This window comes from Corylus avellana, chromosome ca1 (genome assembly GCF_901000735.1).
Source record: "Corylus avellana chromosome ca1, CavTom2PMs-1.0".
Classification (NCBI taxonomy): domain Eukaryota; kingdom Viridiplantae; phylum Streptophyta; class Magnoliopsida; order Fagales; family Betulaceae; genus Corylus; species Corylus avellana.
Window position 1 is genome coordinate 15,532,370 of NC_081541.1, and position 17,908 is coordinate 15,550,277.

General features: G+C 34.8%; 1 protein-coding gene across 1 annotated transcript; it reads left to right on the top strand.

Moving 5' to 3' along the window:
• The first annotated feature begins 4,259 nt into the window (after positions 1-4,259).
• Positions 4,260-9,724, top strand: LOC132162941 (prefoldin subunit 3). The gene is made up of 6 exons (XM_059573152.1): positions 4,260-4,478; positions 4,584-4,641; positions 5,355-5,426; positions 8,619-8,738; positions 8,831-8,932; positions 9,265-9,724. Exons 1-6 carry the CDS (start codon positions 4,342-4,344, stop codon positions 9,340-9,342), a joined length of 567 nt encoding a protein of 188 aa, XP_059429135.1. The 5' UTR covers positions 4,260-4,341; the 3' UTR covers positions 9,343-9,724.
• Positions 9,725-17,908: the final 8,184 nt, after the last annotated feature.

Sequence of the window (17,908 nt, forward strand, 5' to 3'; positions counted from 1 at the left end):
CCATCATTGTTGAATGCCAAACGGCTCCTTATTAAGTAGAATTGTCATAGCACGTTAAATACACGAACCGAGTATAACAAAAACAAAATATTTAAAATGAAATAGTAAAAAACAAGTGTATTATGTTTTTATTTTAATAAATATGTCATTATTATTTGTCTGGTCGCCATGAATTGTCATATTCTATGTTGTCTTTTGAACTAAAATCTGTCATTTTATTGATTTTTAAGTTGGTAAATGATAATCAATTTTTCTGAAGAGAAGGGTATTTTCGTAAACATGGGTTGTATTTGAAATGCTGAAACCGTGCGCCAGGAACCACATGATCGTGCAAAGCTTCAAACGTAGAGTCCAGCATACGTTGAAAACAGCAGCACAGAGCTGCAAAGGGTCATTCAAGCCACAATGTAAAATGGGGTTTGAAATATCAAGAATACGGTTAGCAAATGAGGCCTGGATAAGGGTTAAGTTGACGTAAACAGGATCCATGATTCATCCCTACTGTTTAGCTAAAAACTTCTTTTTTTTTTTACCAGTTGAGGGGAATCTTCGTATTATCCAAAGGTAGGATACAGTGCGGGCGGTTGTTATTATGAGGAGTGTTCAGTCACCATTCGTTGGCATCCGAATCCCCTCACAACTTGAGGGGAAATGAGGGTTGTATGGTAATTTCATTTGCATTTCAATAAGTTCCCTTCTCCACGTTAACCCACGCAAGCCATTATGAATTTTGACTGATTTTTGATTGACCAGCTTTTGAGGACTGCCATTTAAGTCTGCATGGCATTGAGAAAATAAGCTTGATAGTCTGTCAAGCCTATGCATTGTGGGATGTGCACCACAGTGCATTGCAACAGAGACATATCTTTGTAGTTTGCCAAACAGGAGAACCAAAACAACCAACATATGTGAAGAGTGATGATTGATTAAGAGAAAAATACGAGCATAAAAAATACATAAATAATTTAAGAAAATCAAGTAAAAACAAAACAAACAAACAAAAAAAAAAAAAAAAGGGAGAAAGAAAGAAAGAAAAATACGAGCACAAAAGAGTAATTTCTGTTTACAAAATTTTTCAAACAGCATTGAAGTATCTAATGCAAAAACATCTCCTCACCCAATAAGTGCGACAGCCAATGCACAATGCCGTAAAGACCAAGACGTCGTTTGCCAAACACCCTCTAAAAGAGTACCTAACATTTCCCATTCGTTATAGGCAAGAGTTAAAGGAAATTACCATGAAGAAATTAATACTTGTTGAAGTATTTTAATGAAATCTTACTGTAAAATGTCACACACCATCTTAAAATGGGTTAAGTTTATTAATCATTTAATTTTGTGATTATTATGTGATGTGAAAGTTTATAACACACACTTACGTGTGCACTATGAATCTTTGCAAGGGCGGAACTAGTAAAGGGTCGAGAAGGGTCAAGTCAACCCCAAGCAACTAGCCTTACGCTACAAAAAATAAATAAATAAATTTCTGACGTGGCTACAGTACATGATTTTTTGCCACGTTACTAATTACTGACATGTCTACAGTACATGATTTTTTTGCCACATTACTAATTATTGACGTGGCAAAGTTGGCAGGTCAGTAATTAGTGACATGGCAATATCCACATGTCAATAAATTCTGATGTGTTAGACATTGCCACGCCAATAATTTTTTTTAGGATTTTAAAACTTTAAAAATTATATATTTTATTGATGTGTTAAATTTCAACACGTCAATAATTACTAATGTGTTAAATTACCATGTCAGAAATTTCTGGCGTGATAGTTTTACATGTCAAAAATTTATGACGTATTAAAATATTACGTCAGAAATTTCTAACGTGGCATTTTCACACGTCAAGAATTACTGACGTGTTAAATGTTGGCACGTTACTAAAAAAATGAGTGGGATATTCAACTTTTTCCCTCTTCTTTCTCTTTTCTTATTATTTATTTTTTCCCTCTTCTTTTATTTCCCCACACTCTCTCTCTCCTCTTTCAATCTCCATCTTCTCTCTACACGGCCATCTCCCTCTAGAGGGAAGAAGAAAAAGAAAAGGAGAAGAGAAAAAAAAAAAAAAAAAAAAAAAAGGAGAAGAGAAGATAAGAAGATTTTTTGGGTTTTTGGAAATTTGTTGGGTTTGACGTTTGGGTTTTTGATTTTTTAGGTTGATTTTTTTGTTTGGGTTTTTGATTTTTTGATTTGGGTTTTTGATTTTTTGGGTTTGGGTTTTTGAAAATGGAGAAAAGAAGAGAGGGAGAGTGAGAAAATGGAGAAAAGAAGAGAGGGAGAGCTGGAGAAACGAAATTGGTGAAAATTATTTTAAAAAAAGAAAAATTATTATTTTCAATAAATTTTGACGTGTCAAACAGTAATACCTCAGTAAAAAAAAATTACTGACTCCTATATTTTTGACCTTCAACACATGTCAGAAACGCCACGTGTCAGACACCATGACACATCAGAAAACTCTAATCAGGAAAAAAAAAATGATTTTTTGTAGTGTTAATTACTTCTCATTTCATTTTTTCTTATTTTTAACCTTTTGTTCTTCAATTTTACTTTCTACTTTCTAGAGTCTCCAATCTACTACTTTCTACAGAAGAGGGAGAAGAAGAATAATAATGTGTTGGTTTAAGGGAGAAGAAAAACAATGTAGACGTGGCTAAATTTTTATCTTTTGAGGTGATGCCGCAATCTGATGTGGCATGTATTTGACATAAGCTAGCTTACTATATTATTTTAACCAGATATGCTATAGTGCAATAAAAATATCATTTTTTGCCCATAAAAGTGTTAAGTGGCAAGAGGGTATAGGCCCCATCAGTGGGTGGGGTCACAACAACTACCGATGGGGCATGTGGCCTCTTGTTACTTAGGACTTTTATGGGAAAAAAAATAATCTTTTTATTACACTATAACATTTCTCTATTTTAACACATATTGGGCTTGTTAGTAATACTTTTTAGTTTGTGTATTTTGATTTTGGTTGTAATATGACATAAATATGAAAGTAATTTTGAGTGTTTTGTAAGTGTTTTATGTATTGAGTTGTTTGTTAATATATATATATTTTTTTGCTAAAAAGTAAAAAATTTAATGGAAGATGGATGAAAATATTTATTTGATAACAATTTTAACCTTAAAGCATTATCAATGAGCTCTCTATTTATGTGCTTCTAGCCAAAATTTAGAGAATATTCAAAAAAGTTCTCGTTTATCAAACTCTCAATCCTTTCTCCATTTTAGTTTTTGTCATAATCTCTCTACATATTTGATACTAGTTTGTCTTTAGCCATTCATTATTTTATTACTTTTATTGTGGTTGTTGTTGGGTTTTTTGTTTTTTCTCTTTGGTGGTTAATTTTAACCAACTAAACAATTAATAACAAATAATATTTAGTTAAAGTAAAGAAATATTTAGAGAGCATGATATTTGGTGCTTGTAGAAAGTAGATTTTTTAGCTAATATTTAGAAAGCTCATTAATGATGCTTTTAGGGAGTAAGTTTATAACTTTTGAACATTAAGAAATGATTTGATAAAGAGAATAACTTCTATAAGTTTGATAATATCTCAAGGATCAATTGAGCATTTTCCAAAAAAGAAAAAGAAAAAGAAAAAAAAAAAGGTTTAAATACCTAATATCCCTCTGGGGTTTAGGAACTTTATTTTTACCATCATGGGCTTTCATTTTTATCACAGGACCCCTTTGGGGTTTTGATAAAAGATTAACTTAGTCCATCCGTTAGTTGACCATTAAGACTGACACGTGGACTAATCAGATGTTGACACGTGGCACCTATTTAATTTTTTTTTAAAATGTATTTAAAAAAAAAAGGAAAAAAATAGGGGGTGGCTGAGCGACCCCCAAATGGCCAAGAGCCACCCCCAATTTTTTTCCTTTTTTTTTTTAAAAACATTTTTTTAATTAAAAAAAAAATTAAATAGGTGACACTTGTCAACATCTGATTGATCTACGTGTCAGTCTTAACGGTCAACTAACAAATGGACCAAGTTGGTCCTTTATCAAAACCTCAGGGGTTCCTGTGATAAAAATAAAATCCCAGGAGTCAGGGGGATAAAAATAAAGTTCCTAAACCCCATGGGAGTCATGGACTCATGGGACTATCAGGTATTTAACCAAAAAAAAAAAAAAAACAAGAAGGGCAGCCATAGTGAAACGACGCCGTGCTTGCCATGCAAGTCGAAAGTGGAAAACGGCGTCGTTTTTCTATAACACATCCTCGCTCTGGCATTTCCGTGGTCTAACCCCAAAAACCCTGCAGAATCTCGAAGAACCAGTACTCTCTCTGGTTTGGCTTGGTTTGTATTGAGATCATGGCTTCACCGTCGTCTTCTTCAATGGTCACAGAACGAAGAGGAATCCCAGGAGCTCAGTTCGTGGAGGACGTCCAGACCTATCTCACCCAATTAGGTCTCGACGTTAACTCTGCCCTCGCTTTCCTCCAAGAAAGGTCAGTCTGCCTCTAATCAATCAATCCCCTCCAATTCCCTCTTCTCGCATAAATCAAACTCCGTTGCTGATTCATATTGAAATATATGCAATAATCTCTTTGCAGACTGCAGCAATATAAGTTGGTTGAGATGAAACTTCTAGCTCAGCAAAGGGATCTTCAGGTGCTCCTATCTTGTATCTTTTAATTATTATTGATACTTCAAATGGAACGGAACACATCTTGAATTGGATTCGGATTTTGTAGATTTTTTGGGGTAATTTCATGGTGGTGTTCTTAAAATTCGAGCTGTTACTTTAACTTAAATGGTTCACATTTTCTTGTCTCAGCATTTACCATCTTTAGAGGATCCATGCTTTTTTTTTTTTTTTTTCTTCTTAATTCTTTTTATCTTACAAAGTTGTGTGTTGAGATGGCGAAATCTAAACTATTTAGTTAAACATAACCACTGTGATTTACCCTGAAAAGCCTAGAGAATCATGATCATATATATATAGTAAGCGTTAGACATGGAAACTCTAACCTTGAATACCATGTCATTACTATGCGTGTAGTTGCATTGTGTGTGTGTGTGTGTGGGTGGAAGGATTCTGAAATTTTAGATTGTAGAATGTATTAATAGAACTCAGACATATGAGCTGTATAACTTAACAGATCAGGTGTGAATATTGATCACCATATTTATTACCAAACTGTGGAGTCGTTTGACTATAGTTTCCTAAAATCTGTCCTCTACTATCTGTCTTAGTTCTATTTCCTCTTTTGGGGGGTTAAATTTGATTTTAGTATCATATTTACCACTTGACTAGCACGATCATGCATAATTTAGATTTCTGATAATTTTCAGTAACAATTTTTGTTTATTGTGGTTATCAGGCAAAAATCCCTGACATTGAAAAGTGCTTAGATGTGGTGGCCACTTTGCAAGCTAAGAAGGGTACTGGTGAGGTTCGTTTTTGTACTGTTACGTGATTTTTACACATAAATACAGTTATTTATCTAACACATGACGTTGGATTGTTCTGTAGTGCACCCTAGTTGTAAGATTAGCTGATAGAGAGCATTAGGATGTTGATTGGTTGTTGTACAGAAGCCTAGGGGATTTGCTGTTTTTTTCTTTTCTACCGTGGGTGCATGTTAATGCTTATGCCAGGACAATCTCTTTTTTGGGACATTATTGAAGAATTGAAATGTTGTTTGTGAAGCAAGTATTATCATGGCGAGTGCTGTTGATACTTGTGTATATACTTGCTCTAAAGACGTTGTAAATGCAAAAAAAGTTTGCACTTTGACTTTATGCTACTTGTCTGTTCTATGTTTTTCTTATTGGTATCAATGGAAGTCATTCATTAAATAGAAGTGTTGGTCTTTCATTGCACTAGGCTAAACTTGTCCACATGCCCTACACAACCTTGTGGCCAGCTTACTCTCATAATAACAACCAGGTTTTGAAATGAAGGCTTCTTTGTCTTCCTCTCCCTGTCTCACTTTCATTTAATGTTCTCCTAGTGAGAACCATGTATTGAAACATACTAGAAGAGACGGTTGTTTGATGTTAGATCATACTACAATGTCTTTGCTCCCCACAATAGCCCTCATTTCCGTTGTAGGAGTATTTGCTGAATAAGGCTCCACTGAGAGCGGTTTTCTTTGCTTGGTCGGCTGCCTTAGGGAAGATTTTAGCAATGGATAATCTTGGAAAGTGGCATATCATCGTAGTTGATTAGTGTTGTTTGTGTAAGAAGAGTGAGAAGTTAGTTGATCACCTTTTTCTACATTGTGAGATGGCTAATGCCCTGTGGAATACCATCTTCAGTCTTGTAGGGTTGTCGTGGGTTATGCCCCTTCGAGTAGTAGATCTTTTTGCTTGCGGGAAAGGGTTTTTTGGTAGAAGTTGGAATAGTATTTTTTTTTTTTTGATAAGTAAAAGTTGGAATAGTATTATTTCCAGCTTAAGGATTTTGTTAAGACTATCACTGGACAGCTACCGTTGACTTAAATATTTCTTTTTTTTTTTTTGATAAGTAACTTAAATATTTCTAAGTTTCATGTTTTTCTTGATCTTTTTTCTTCTAATAGCTAGGTGTTTCTTTTATATATTTCTTGTGTACTTTTGCTGCACCTTTTGCGCTTTGAAATAAATTGCGTTTAGTTATAATTAAAAAAAAAAAAAAAAAGAACTATAGACCGAAACATATGCCCTTTTTCAAAAGAGGGTTGTTTGGTGTTAAATCTTTTTATAGTGTCATCGGTTGCAATGATGGTTTCCATTTTTAATGGAAGAGTGTTTGGCAGACTAAGGTCCCATTGAGGGTAGCCTTTTTCGTTTGGTCGGCAATCCTAGGAAAAATCCTTACCATGGACAATCTTCAGTAGTAGTGCATCATTTTGGTTGTTAAGTATTGTATTTGTAAAAGGAATAGGGAGTCCGTTGACCATCTTCTTCTTCATTATGAGGTTACTTGTGCCATTTGGAATGTTTTCTTCAGTTGATTTGTGTTGTCTTGGGTTATGCCTAAGCCCTAGACGATTAGTCGACTTGTAGGCTTGTTGGTGGATTGCCGGCAACACTTAGTGCTGCTGTGTGGATGATGGTACCTTCATGCCTTGTGTGGTTTCTGTGAAATGAAATGAATGATAGAAGTTTTGAGGACTGTGAGAGGATTTTGGAGGAGATTAAATCTTTATTTGTCAATATGTTGTATCTTTGAATAGTTGCTTTTGTTTCTCCTTTGGTGATTAGTTATCATAATTTTCTTATTATTTTTGCTCCTACTAGCTAGGTGTATCAAGGTGCATGAGAGAGAGAGAGAGACTTGGGGGAGAGTTGTGGTGGACTCTAAATATGGTAGTTGTTGGGATGTGTTCTAATGAGCCTCTTGGGACGTATGAGGTAGGGTTATTGAAGAATATTAGGAGGCGTTGGGGGAAGTTCTCTAGTCATACCAGATTTGAAGTGGAAAATTGCTCCAAGGCAGGTTCTGGCATGATTTGTGGTGTGGGAATATGACCCTTAAGGAAGCCTTTCTAGTATGACATTGCTTGTGAAAAGGATGCTTCTGATGAGGCATCCTTGGAGATTTTAGGTGGCTCCAATCAATGGAATGTAAGCTTTGTTAGAGCGGCTCATGACTGGAAGGTAGGTGTATTTGCCTCGTTCTTCAAGATGTTGTATTTTGTTAAAGTGAGATAGGAAGGTGAAGATAAGCTTTGGTGGGTTCCCTCCAAAAGAGAGTTGTCCGCTGCTAGAACCTTCTACAATGTCTTGGTTTGTAATGATGGCTCTCAGTTCATTTGGAAGAGTGTTTAACAGATTAAGGTTCCTTTGAGGGTAGCCTATTTTGCTTGGCCGACTGCCCGAGGTAAGATTCTTACTTTGGGCAATATGAGGAAATGACATGTCATTATAGTTGATAGATGTTGTATGTGTAAAAGGAATGAGAAGAGCATGAACCATATTTTCCATTGTGAGGTTGATGAGGCCTTATGAGATGTTTTCTTCAGTCGATTTGGGCTGTCTTGGGTTATGCCTAGAAGAGTGGTTGATTTATATGTGTGTTGGTCGACCACTGGTAGCGCTCGAAGTGCTGCCGTGTAGAAGATGGTGCCTTCATGTCTATTGTGGTTCTATAGAGGGAATGAAATGAGAAAAGAGATTGTGAGAGGATGTTGGAGGAGAAGAAGGCTTTATTTTTCTACACTATATCTTTGGACAACTGCTTTTGTTTTTCTTTTGGTGATTAGTTATCATGAATTCCTTGTTCTCTTTTCTCCTTCTAGTTAGGTATTTCTCACTTATACTTGTGTACTTGAGGGCGCTATACGCTTTTAATGACATCTCGATTACTATAAAAAAAAAAGAAGAAAGTAGCGGGGTAACTCATTGTATTTAAATGTTACATTTGCAATTAATGTAAAAATTACTTGAAGTGTAGTACCTTAAGCATTGTTTTTAACAAACTGTGACTCTAGTTAGTTCAATGATGTTGGCAATTGATTGATTGATTGTAGAATGCACAAATGCAAACTACAGTTTTTTTTTTTTTTTCTCCTGTTTAGATGCTTCAGTAATGATTAATAGATTATTAATATACTCAATATTCTTATTGAAGGAGTTTTTTGGCTGTGTTATGAATGCAGGCACTTATTACTGATTTTGAAATCTCTGAAGGCATATATTCTCGCGCTTGCATTGATGATTCGGACTCAGTATGTTTATGGCTAGGAGCAAACGTCATGTTAGAGTATTCGTGTGAAGAGGTTTACTGTTGTCAAATCTTAGATGTTGTTTTGGTAGCTTTCTCTGCACTAAGGATGCGAGAGATAAGTTCTTGTCTGTCTTTATGGTGCAGGCCACTGCTCTTCTGCAAAAGAATTTAGATAATGCTAAAGCCAGTTTAGAAGTTCTTGTTGCTGATCTTCAATTCTTGAGGGATCAAGTGACAATAACTCAGGTATTATTCATGTGAAATATGAAGATTTACTCTGTTTGATATGGTAATTACATGAGTTAAAGCTTGTTTAGAAGGGTAGAAGTTTTCTTTTCATCTTGCACCTGTTGGCATAAAAGAAAATTTTTAACTGTGTATATAGCACAGGGCCATGAGCGTGGGAGGCATTAATGTTTTATTTTCTGTTATTTATTGGCTGTGAACTTGGGAAATGTAATGATCCTATATAATTCTGGGCATGCTCAAGCTTGTTTAAACTATTCACTCTTCTTTATATGTTCCTTAACATATACAAATTAGTAGTGATTCTTGACTGTTTGACAACCATTGAGCAGGTAACCATTGCTCGTGTGTACAACTGGGATGTTCATCAGCGCAGAATTCATCAAGCTGCTGCAGCTACTAAAGACTAATGAAATTAAAATCATCTATGCAGATTCACAGGTGTTAGAATATGTTTTCCTTATGGAAGTATGGTCCTTATCTCTCTTTATTGCTTGACTTGGGTGATTGGATTGTCTTTCTTTATCTTTGGGGGTCAGTTATCTATTTAATGGTTTCTCTTCACATCTGCATTTTGAGTTCCAGATGTGGTATATTACAAGTATATCTGTTTGTGGAGGGAAATTGTTATATATATATATATATATATATATATATATATATATAGGACCAGTTTTGACGTATGATGGCACTATTGGGCTTAAACTATAACATTTGTATGGCCTGAAATTTTCAGGTTGCTGGATTTTATTTTGCTTCGTGGAACCAAGTCATGGTTATTACTTATTTGAACGTACTTGAAATTAGTTTTGAGATCAGCCAAACTAGGTGTTATTTAAATTTTGAAATCCTGCTTTAATGGGGAAAATGATGGGACCCAGGAAGCTTCAATTTATAGGTAATGTGTCGGCCAAACCATGCCGCATGAAGCGACAAGGAATCGAGATCGATGGGTCGGTTGTGATGTCAGCCCAATCTTATCCCTTCCTCAAAAGTGTCGTAGATCTGGATGGTTTCTGATATAATAATATTGAACTTGGTCAGACATGACATTATGTTAACTTTGATGTCTACTTAAGTCAACTAATGTGATGATACAGTTTTTTGAAATAATTAAAAAAATAAAATAAAAATTCAACAGTTAGAAATTCCCAATTAATTATTCTGTAATTTTGTTTCTGTTTTGGAATCTGATCCAGCAGGTGGGTGGAGGGAGCTGCATAAACGTTCTTGTGTTTTTCGTTTGCCTTGACGTGAAGTTGAAATTTGAAATAGCTGGCAGATTGGTGCTCTATAATCGGCCTATATTTTCACACACGGACACGCGGTAGCGGTTTTTGCCTTTACATCACGTCATTTGCAAATTAAACGTTTGGCAAAATCGATTGTGTTTTCAAATTACCCCCTTGGCCCCTTCCTTTCGTAGGACCTCAGAACTCGAGATCTCTTTTCCATTTTAAAGTATACATTACAGTTTTGGTGAGACTGCTTCTTGAAATCCTCTGGTTGCACCTTCATAGGAGGATAAATAACCCCCCAAAGTTGCTTTTCTTAAATGGGCAATTCATTTGGTCGCATTATATTCATTTTGTTTTCTTTAAAACAAGACACCCATCTGATTGACATAAAATTGGCTAGGGTTGAAGCATCCTAAAACATGCCAATCCAGCCAAAATTTGAAAGAAATAATAATAATAATAATAATAAATATAACCAGATGGGTGAAGTGGGTAATAATTGGGTTGACTGGACGACACGAATTTCTGTTGGTGTAGATTTACTAAGATGTCTCTATCAAATTAAAGCTGTATTATTATCGCTTTCATTTATTTGAAAATAAACTATACATTATTTTTATTTTAAATTTCTCTTTCAAGGTGCCCCCACAAAAGAAAGGAGACTTGTCGATATATATATATATATGTTGCATCTAATCTAACAAACAGGGCCTAACGTTGTTCATGTGGGCCAGAAAGTTGTTCCAGTGAAGCATCAGAAAACTGCTTGTAATTAAGGTTGGGAGTTTTGAATAAAATGTCGAAGAAAATATGAGAAAGGTGCCTTCTAAGGTTGGAGCTTGGTTGCCGTGGTCAAGAGCATGATGTGCTAATGTCCGTCGTCATTGGGGAACCAACAATGGTCTAACCTCATGCCTGGTTGACCCTTGAACACAGGGCCCATTGTATTAAATGAACGGCCCTCTTTCTTGCTGAAAATGGCCATATGGGTTTGACATCTTCAGTAGACCACGGCAAACCACAAATCCTCCTCTCTCCTCTCTCTGACATTCTCTTCTATCTTGAAGGCTATATATATATATATACAATACCAGTTTGATCTTAAACATGAGGTGATCAATCATGAATGGCCTTTGGTAATCCTTGTGATTATGATAGTCCTGGATTGACTGCTTAGAAAGAATCAAGATTCAAGTCACGGGTTTAGATTACTTTGCTCTTTGTTTTTCTATTTTTTTTTTTATTAAAAAAATAAAATCAATTGTTGGCGATTTTTGAATTAAAAAGAAAAAGAAAAAGAAAAAGAAAAGCAGTGAAAGACATTTGTTCTTATATGAAACCTTGAATTTCAACTCAATTGTGGTTGATTGTGGCTTTGCGAGATCAAAGTAGGAAGGATAAACTTCACATAATAATTACTTAGTTAATCTACGCCATATTCAAAACAAGAGTAATAATGCTAGAAGTCCCTCTTGTGTCACTCTAAAAATGATATGGCTTCTAAAATATCATTAGGCTTGTAATTGATCATTATTGATTTTTAATGGGGGCTTGCTATTTAGTATTCTCTCATCCTTCTCCCATCCTCATTTTTTGAAAACTAGCCATTGGATCTTTAGGATCCACATAAGTACGGGTGAAAATGTGGTTATGGTTAATCGTTATTATTGGCTAAAACTACTAACCGTAACCACTTAGGCTGTTGGTAAAATCCACTAACCGCCTAGGCGGTTAACCGGCGGTTAGTGGTTAGTAACTCTATTACTCTAATAACTACTAACCGATTTTTAAAAGAAAAAATTAAAAATAAAACAAAATAAAACGATGTCGTTTCTATGGTAGTACGATAATATCATACTACATACTCTTCTAGATATTTATACATTTTTATATATATTTTAAAATTTAAACACAAAAATGACATCATTTCATGTATATATATATATATGTGTGTGTGTGTGTGTGTAGTTAGCAGTTAACGGGCAGTAATAACTGTCCGCCTTTTCACCTCTACACATAAGGATAAAGAAGAATGAGAGAATAAATAACTTCTTCCATGTAAATTCACCATATTTTTAATTAGTACCTCAGGTATCAATTTGGTGCAAGTGAAAACCCCATTTGATCATAAAAGTAATTTTTTCCATTATTATTATTATTATTATATATATATATATATATATATATATATATACTCATAAATTCCCATTTACCCCAAAAACCTAAACAATTATTATTTATATATATATAAAAAAAAGTAAATAGAAATAATGATTATTTAACTATAATTTTAATACATACTTTTATATCAGCAACACATAATAATTAATGATATTATTCAAGTAAAGTTGAACACAAAATAAGGTAAAAAGGCACTAGGCCAAAAAGCAAAGAAACAAAACACAATAATATTATTACGTATCTCAACGACTCTCTAGCTTTCCATGCACTCATGGGCATAAAACTTAAAAGGTGGGGGGGAGGGAATCAGAAATGAGAAATATGCGAAATGAGAAATGATGAGAGAAATATGAGAAATGAGAAATATACCGAGAGAGACGTGCACGAAAGCCAAGGCCCAGCCCACCTATTATTATATTAATTAATTAAAGTGAATTTGTCATTTAGTGTTTTACGCGTTTTTGGCGTTACAGTTTGTACGAATAACATATTGTTGACTTTGACTTACCACCATCATGTGCGGCCGTGAATCCTCTCATTCTTAATTTACTCACAAAAACAGGACTCCCATTCTTTTTTTATTTATTTTTTTATTGCCAAGATAAGTTTTTCAGTCTCATTTTTTATTTATTTGTAAAAAAAGCTGTCAACGGATAGAGTAACTTCAGGATGCCGCAATCATCGGTGGTTGTTTTCGTTCTAGAAAATCGAGAAATTGTCAACGTATTATGTTGCGTTTTCAATGTCATGAAGGGTAATTATATAGGGTCTCAAATATAATTCTACAAAATATAAGGGACCGGACAACCAATTTGGCTATAATTTAATTAGTTTATGACTAATGCTATGCTTTAAACCTATTTTATGTTGGTTGATCTCTTAAAAAAAAAGAACTTTTATTAAAATAAAAAAAATTGCGAATTGCTTTTCAATGTCATCTATTTTTTTTTTTTTTTTGAGTGAATGAAATGGATGGATTGAAATGAAAGAGGAAAGTGGACTAAGGGCCTTCATGCAATAAATATTCAAGAGAAAAATGAACCTGCAAGTAGCCTTTGATTGATGACTCCAAAATGGCGAAAGACAAAAATCTTCTTTATTTTTGTCTTTATATTTATTTTCTAGTGAATGGGAACATGTGTTATTTTCTAATTGGATATGACATGACATTACAGTCAAAAATTTAATGAAAGGCGAAAAGAATGATATGTTTGATAATAATTTTAACTTAGGGAGTAAATTAATAACTTTTGAATCTCATGGAACGAATTGGAGTAAATTAAATAATTTTTTTTTTCAATTTTTCATATTAAATATTCTTATATTTTTTACGCATCAATCAAATCTTATGAGACTTTCTTTTTGTTCAAACCAATGGCAAACAGTTCATGATAAACCCTTGACTATGTTTGGCAACAGCCGGGGCCGACACCGTAGCTGGAACGGCACTGTTCCAGCTACAGTGCCAGCAGCAAAAATTGACTTTTCACTTAATTTTTTTTTTAAAGCAAAATATTAAAAGAAAAAAGAAAAAAGAAAAAATGAGGAGAAAGATGGGGTGGTTCCAGCCACCCCTTGGCCAAAATGGGGTGGCCGGACCACCCCATTTTTGGCCAAGGGGGTGGCTCCATCTTTCTCCTCATATTTTTTTTTTTTTTTTTCATATTTTGCTTTAAAAAAAATTAAGTAAAAAACCAATTTTTGCTGTTGGCATTGTAGCTGGAACAGTGCCGTTCCAACTACAGTGTTGGCCCCGGCTGTTGCCAAACATAGCCCTTGTAAACTAATTCTGTTGGTCAAAGGTGATTGGCTTGACCCATAGACTATATATATAGTCTTAACCTCTTAGGCTCTTAGCCTCTTTGCTGAGCACGAGAGAGATAGAGAGAGAGAGAGAGAGAGAGAGAACAGGAGCCTAAAAGTTAATGAAGAATAAAAAAAAAAGATTCCTCTATCTCGAAGGAAAATCTTGTAGGGAGGGATCCTGTCAAAGCTTAATATAATGAAGGAAGGAATAAGTGGTTGGTTGTTCACGATAATCCTAGATTTGTTGTCAAAACACATAATCAAAATCCACAAGTTTAGTTTACGACCGCCATTAATGGATGATGAAAACATTAATCTATAAATAGAATCATAGACGGTGACGTATCAAGAAGATAAAACCAAAACTATATATATATATATATATTTGCTTTTGAGTTTGGTTTAGATGAAGTATATGTTGTGCCCCGGAAAGGAAAAATAATTAATATGCAAGAAGCTATAGCTCTAAAAAATTCCCTAGACATAAAAAAAAGGTGGTATCATGATGTTTAAAGCAAAATAAAGTGGTCGGTAAAAGAATATAGGTACCTCGGCAGTTTCAGAGCAAGAACATAAACGGGGCAGTTGAAAGTTATAATATATATAGACAGAAATGCTGCCTATAGAACAAGGCAAGTCCCAATGATTCTTCCTTTTGAGGACAATAATAAAGAGGAATCTGCACCATTTTCTTTCATCAGGATTATTCAAAGGTTAGGAATTGACTTATAAATACCAGATCCCAAATCCCAACTACATGCATTGATTTGATGCATATAAGAAAAATATTTGAACAAACATTCGTATCACTTTGTTGCACACCATTTAACTGAGAAAATAGTAAATAATATTTAGGAAAAATATTCCAAATTTTTATGTATTTTTTCGGATTTTGTCTTTTATACTTCAGTTTTCAATTTGGTCAATTTAATTAACACCCAAATTTTTGAAGATTTTAATCTAAGACTTCTATCAATTTTTTTATTTTTTATTTTCTCAACAAAAAAAAAAAAAAAAACCACAATTAAAATACTATTATACTTTTTCCATTAAAAATATACATTTTTTTTATTAACAAAAATATACGCGGGTGGTTGGAAGCTACCCCTCTATTAAGAGTTGGCCATAGCTACCCCTTATATGGGGTGGCTGTGTGGCACCCCATTTGTTAAGGGTTAATTGTGAGCCACCCTCTCCCTTGGCAAGCAACTGTTAACCATCCTTCAATTTGAGAGTGGTTACAAGCCACCTCTTCTAGTAGGGGTAGTCATGAGTTATCCATCTGTTAGAGGGTATAGCTAATCGCTTAGTAGGGGTGGCTTATAGTCACCCCAAGAGAAGGGTGGCTCACGACCACTACCAACAAAGGAGTGGCTCAGGATTACTTAGTTTTTTTTTTTTTTTTTTTTTTCCTTTGTTTTTTTTTTTTTTTTTCAACGGGAATGTATAATAGTATTTTCACATCATTTATGTCATTTATTTGAGAGAAAAATTGATAGAAACTTTAGATTTAAAATATTTGTGAATTCAAGTCTTAAATTAGCCAAATTGAGGATCTAAAAAACAAAATCAAGAAAAACACATGAGGTTCTTGAATATTTTCCCTAAGATTCAATGATTTACACAACAGATAAAAATATTTTTGATTTCTGACACTGATTTATTCAATTTTATTGGATTATATACACTAGTACAAGATTGTTTGTAATGGGAATGAAATCATTTCATGAATGGTAGCCGCACTCTTTGGTTGAGTTGGCTTTTAAGGAGGTGATATTCTTGCCACATGTGGAATTGGGGTTAGGTAATACCCCGACTATTAATAAAGGGAAAAATAAAGAAAATGCATTTATTAAATCATACTTAAAAAAAAAAAAAAAAAAAGGAAAACGCTTGTTATTCAAAAAGGCTCAAACCATTTTTCTTAAAACCCCCAAAATCAATTCTAAATATTTTTAACTTTATAGAACGTTTGAACGTTTGATGAAAACCTAGACTCGAATCTTTTCATCAAACGTTCAAGGTGTGCGTTGGAACGTTCGAGTAAAACCCTAGATTCAATAGTATATCAAACTTTCGAAGATAGTACATCTAACATTCCAGACTGTCTGAAGAGCAATTTTAATCTACTAGGCACCTCACTCAGCCTTATCAACTCCTTTTGCCCTATAAATACGACCCATTGCGCCTTCAAACTTCACCCCTTACCATGCATCACAGACACCCCAATTGTTAAGAGAGAAAGAGGTCCTAGGGAGAGAAGGAGGTGATTTGGGGGTGGTTTCGGCCACCCCCTTTGGCTCCTTGGGGCTGGCCGAGCCATCCCCAAATGGCCGGTTTGGGGGTGGCGAGCCAGTACCCCCACAGCCGGATGGGGGTGGCCAGGCCACCCCCAAACTGCCCAAGGTGGTGGCTACGGCCACCCCCAGTTTTTCCTTCTTTTTTTTTTAGAATTTTTGGGGGCAATTTTGCTAGAATAAGACTAAAAAACACACTTGCGTCTCACGTGTGGATTTTCCGTCTTCTTAGATGGGAATGAGTGATGAAGAATTTGAATTGAAATTTTTTTGAAACTTTAGGAGGGTACATTGCAAATTTTTTAATATTGGGGTTCGAATTAAAAAATAGGTCAAACTTCAGATTGGTAAAGTGCATTTTTTCCTAAATAAAAACATGCGATATGTCAGCGGACCAAGCATACGTTTTTCAATAATATGTTATGAGCCTATTACTTTTATAAAAATGAATAAATGTTCAACTAAATGAACAATATTTGCATCGTATGACATGGTATACCAGTACACGCGGTACAATGTTTATGGGCTTACTATACAGGCTTGACCCTATTGTCAAAATATGTTTATTGTTTATGTTTGGCCTTAGATCTAATAGTTGTTTGGGACCGGCGCATCCATGTTTGTAATATCCCAAAAAATCACTGGTTTAAAAAGACTAATGATTTACTTAAGCACGACAAAACATTTTCATAAAATACGTCATCCACAGGTTTTATAACATAAGAACCTAAAGCCCTTATGAGTGACCTCAAATCCCTTGAGATTTTCCAAAAATACCAAAACCCAACTCCTTGCTAGAACGTTCCCCAGGGGACCGCAAGAGTGTTCGCCCTTAACCTTAGTGTGGGTGTTTGCTAAGCGGCCACCCCGAGCTTTCGTTGACCAGTCTTTGAGCCATTGGGTAATACCCAAACGTACGTCTACACCATTTAATCTACTGTGTAAATCATACCCAAACATTTGCACTCCAAGTACCCGAACGTTTGCTGACACTTTGAAAATTAATTTTAACTCATTATCCACTTTTTTAGAAAGAAGACACGCCCCAAGCTCCTATATAAACTCTCATCTTCGTCCATCAGCCTCTCCCTACACCAGAAAACCCTAATCATAGAGTGATGAGTGATTTGGAAGAGATCTTAGTGTGTTTTGCCATCTCCTAAGGTAACTTGTTGCCCAAACATCTAGCACTTTTGTTATGCTTGCTATTTTGTGTCTATTACAAGTTTTAAAGATGCATTGACAAGTTTATGTACCTATTTCCTTAAAACAAGCAATAATGTTTTTAAAGAGCTTTAAACTCGCCTTTAATCTCTTAATTTTGCATGTTTTGTTACGTTGCATGTGTCCATCAGGAGCCTAGGATAAGATGTGCACACCCTAGTTTCGAGTCAATAGCATAAAAACACATTTTGAGTCTCTGGCCGAAAGTCTTCACTCTCTAGCCAAACGCT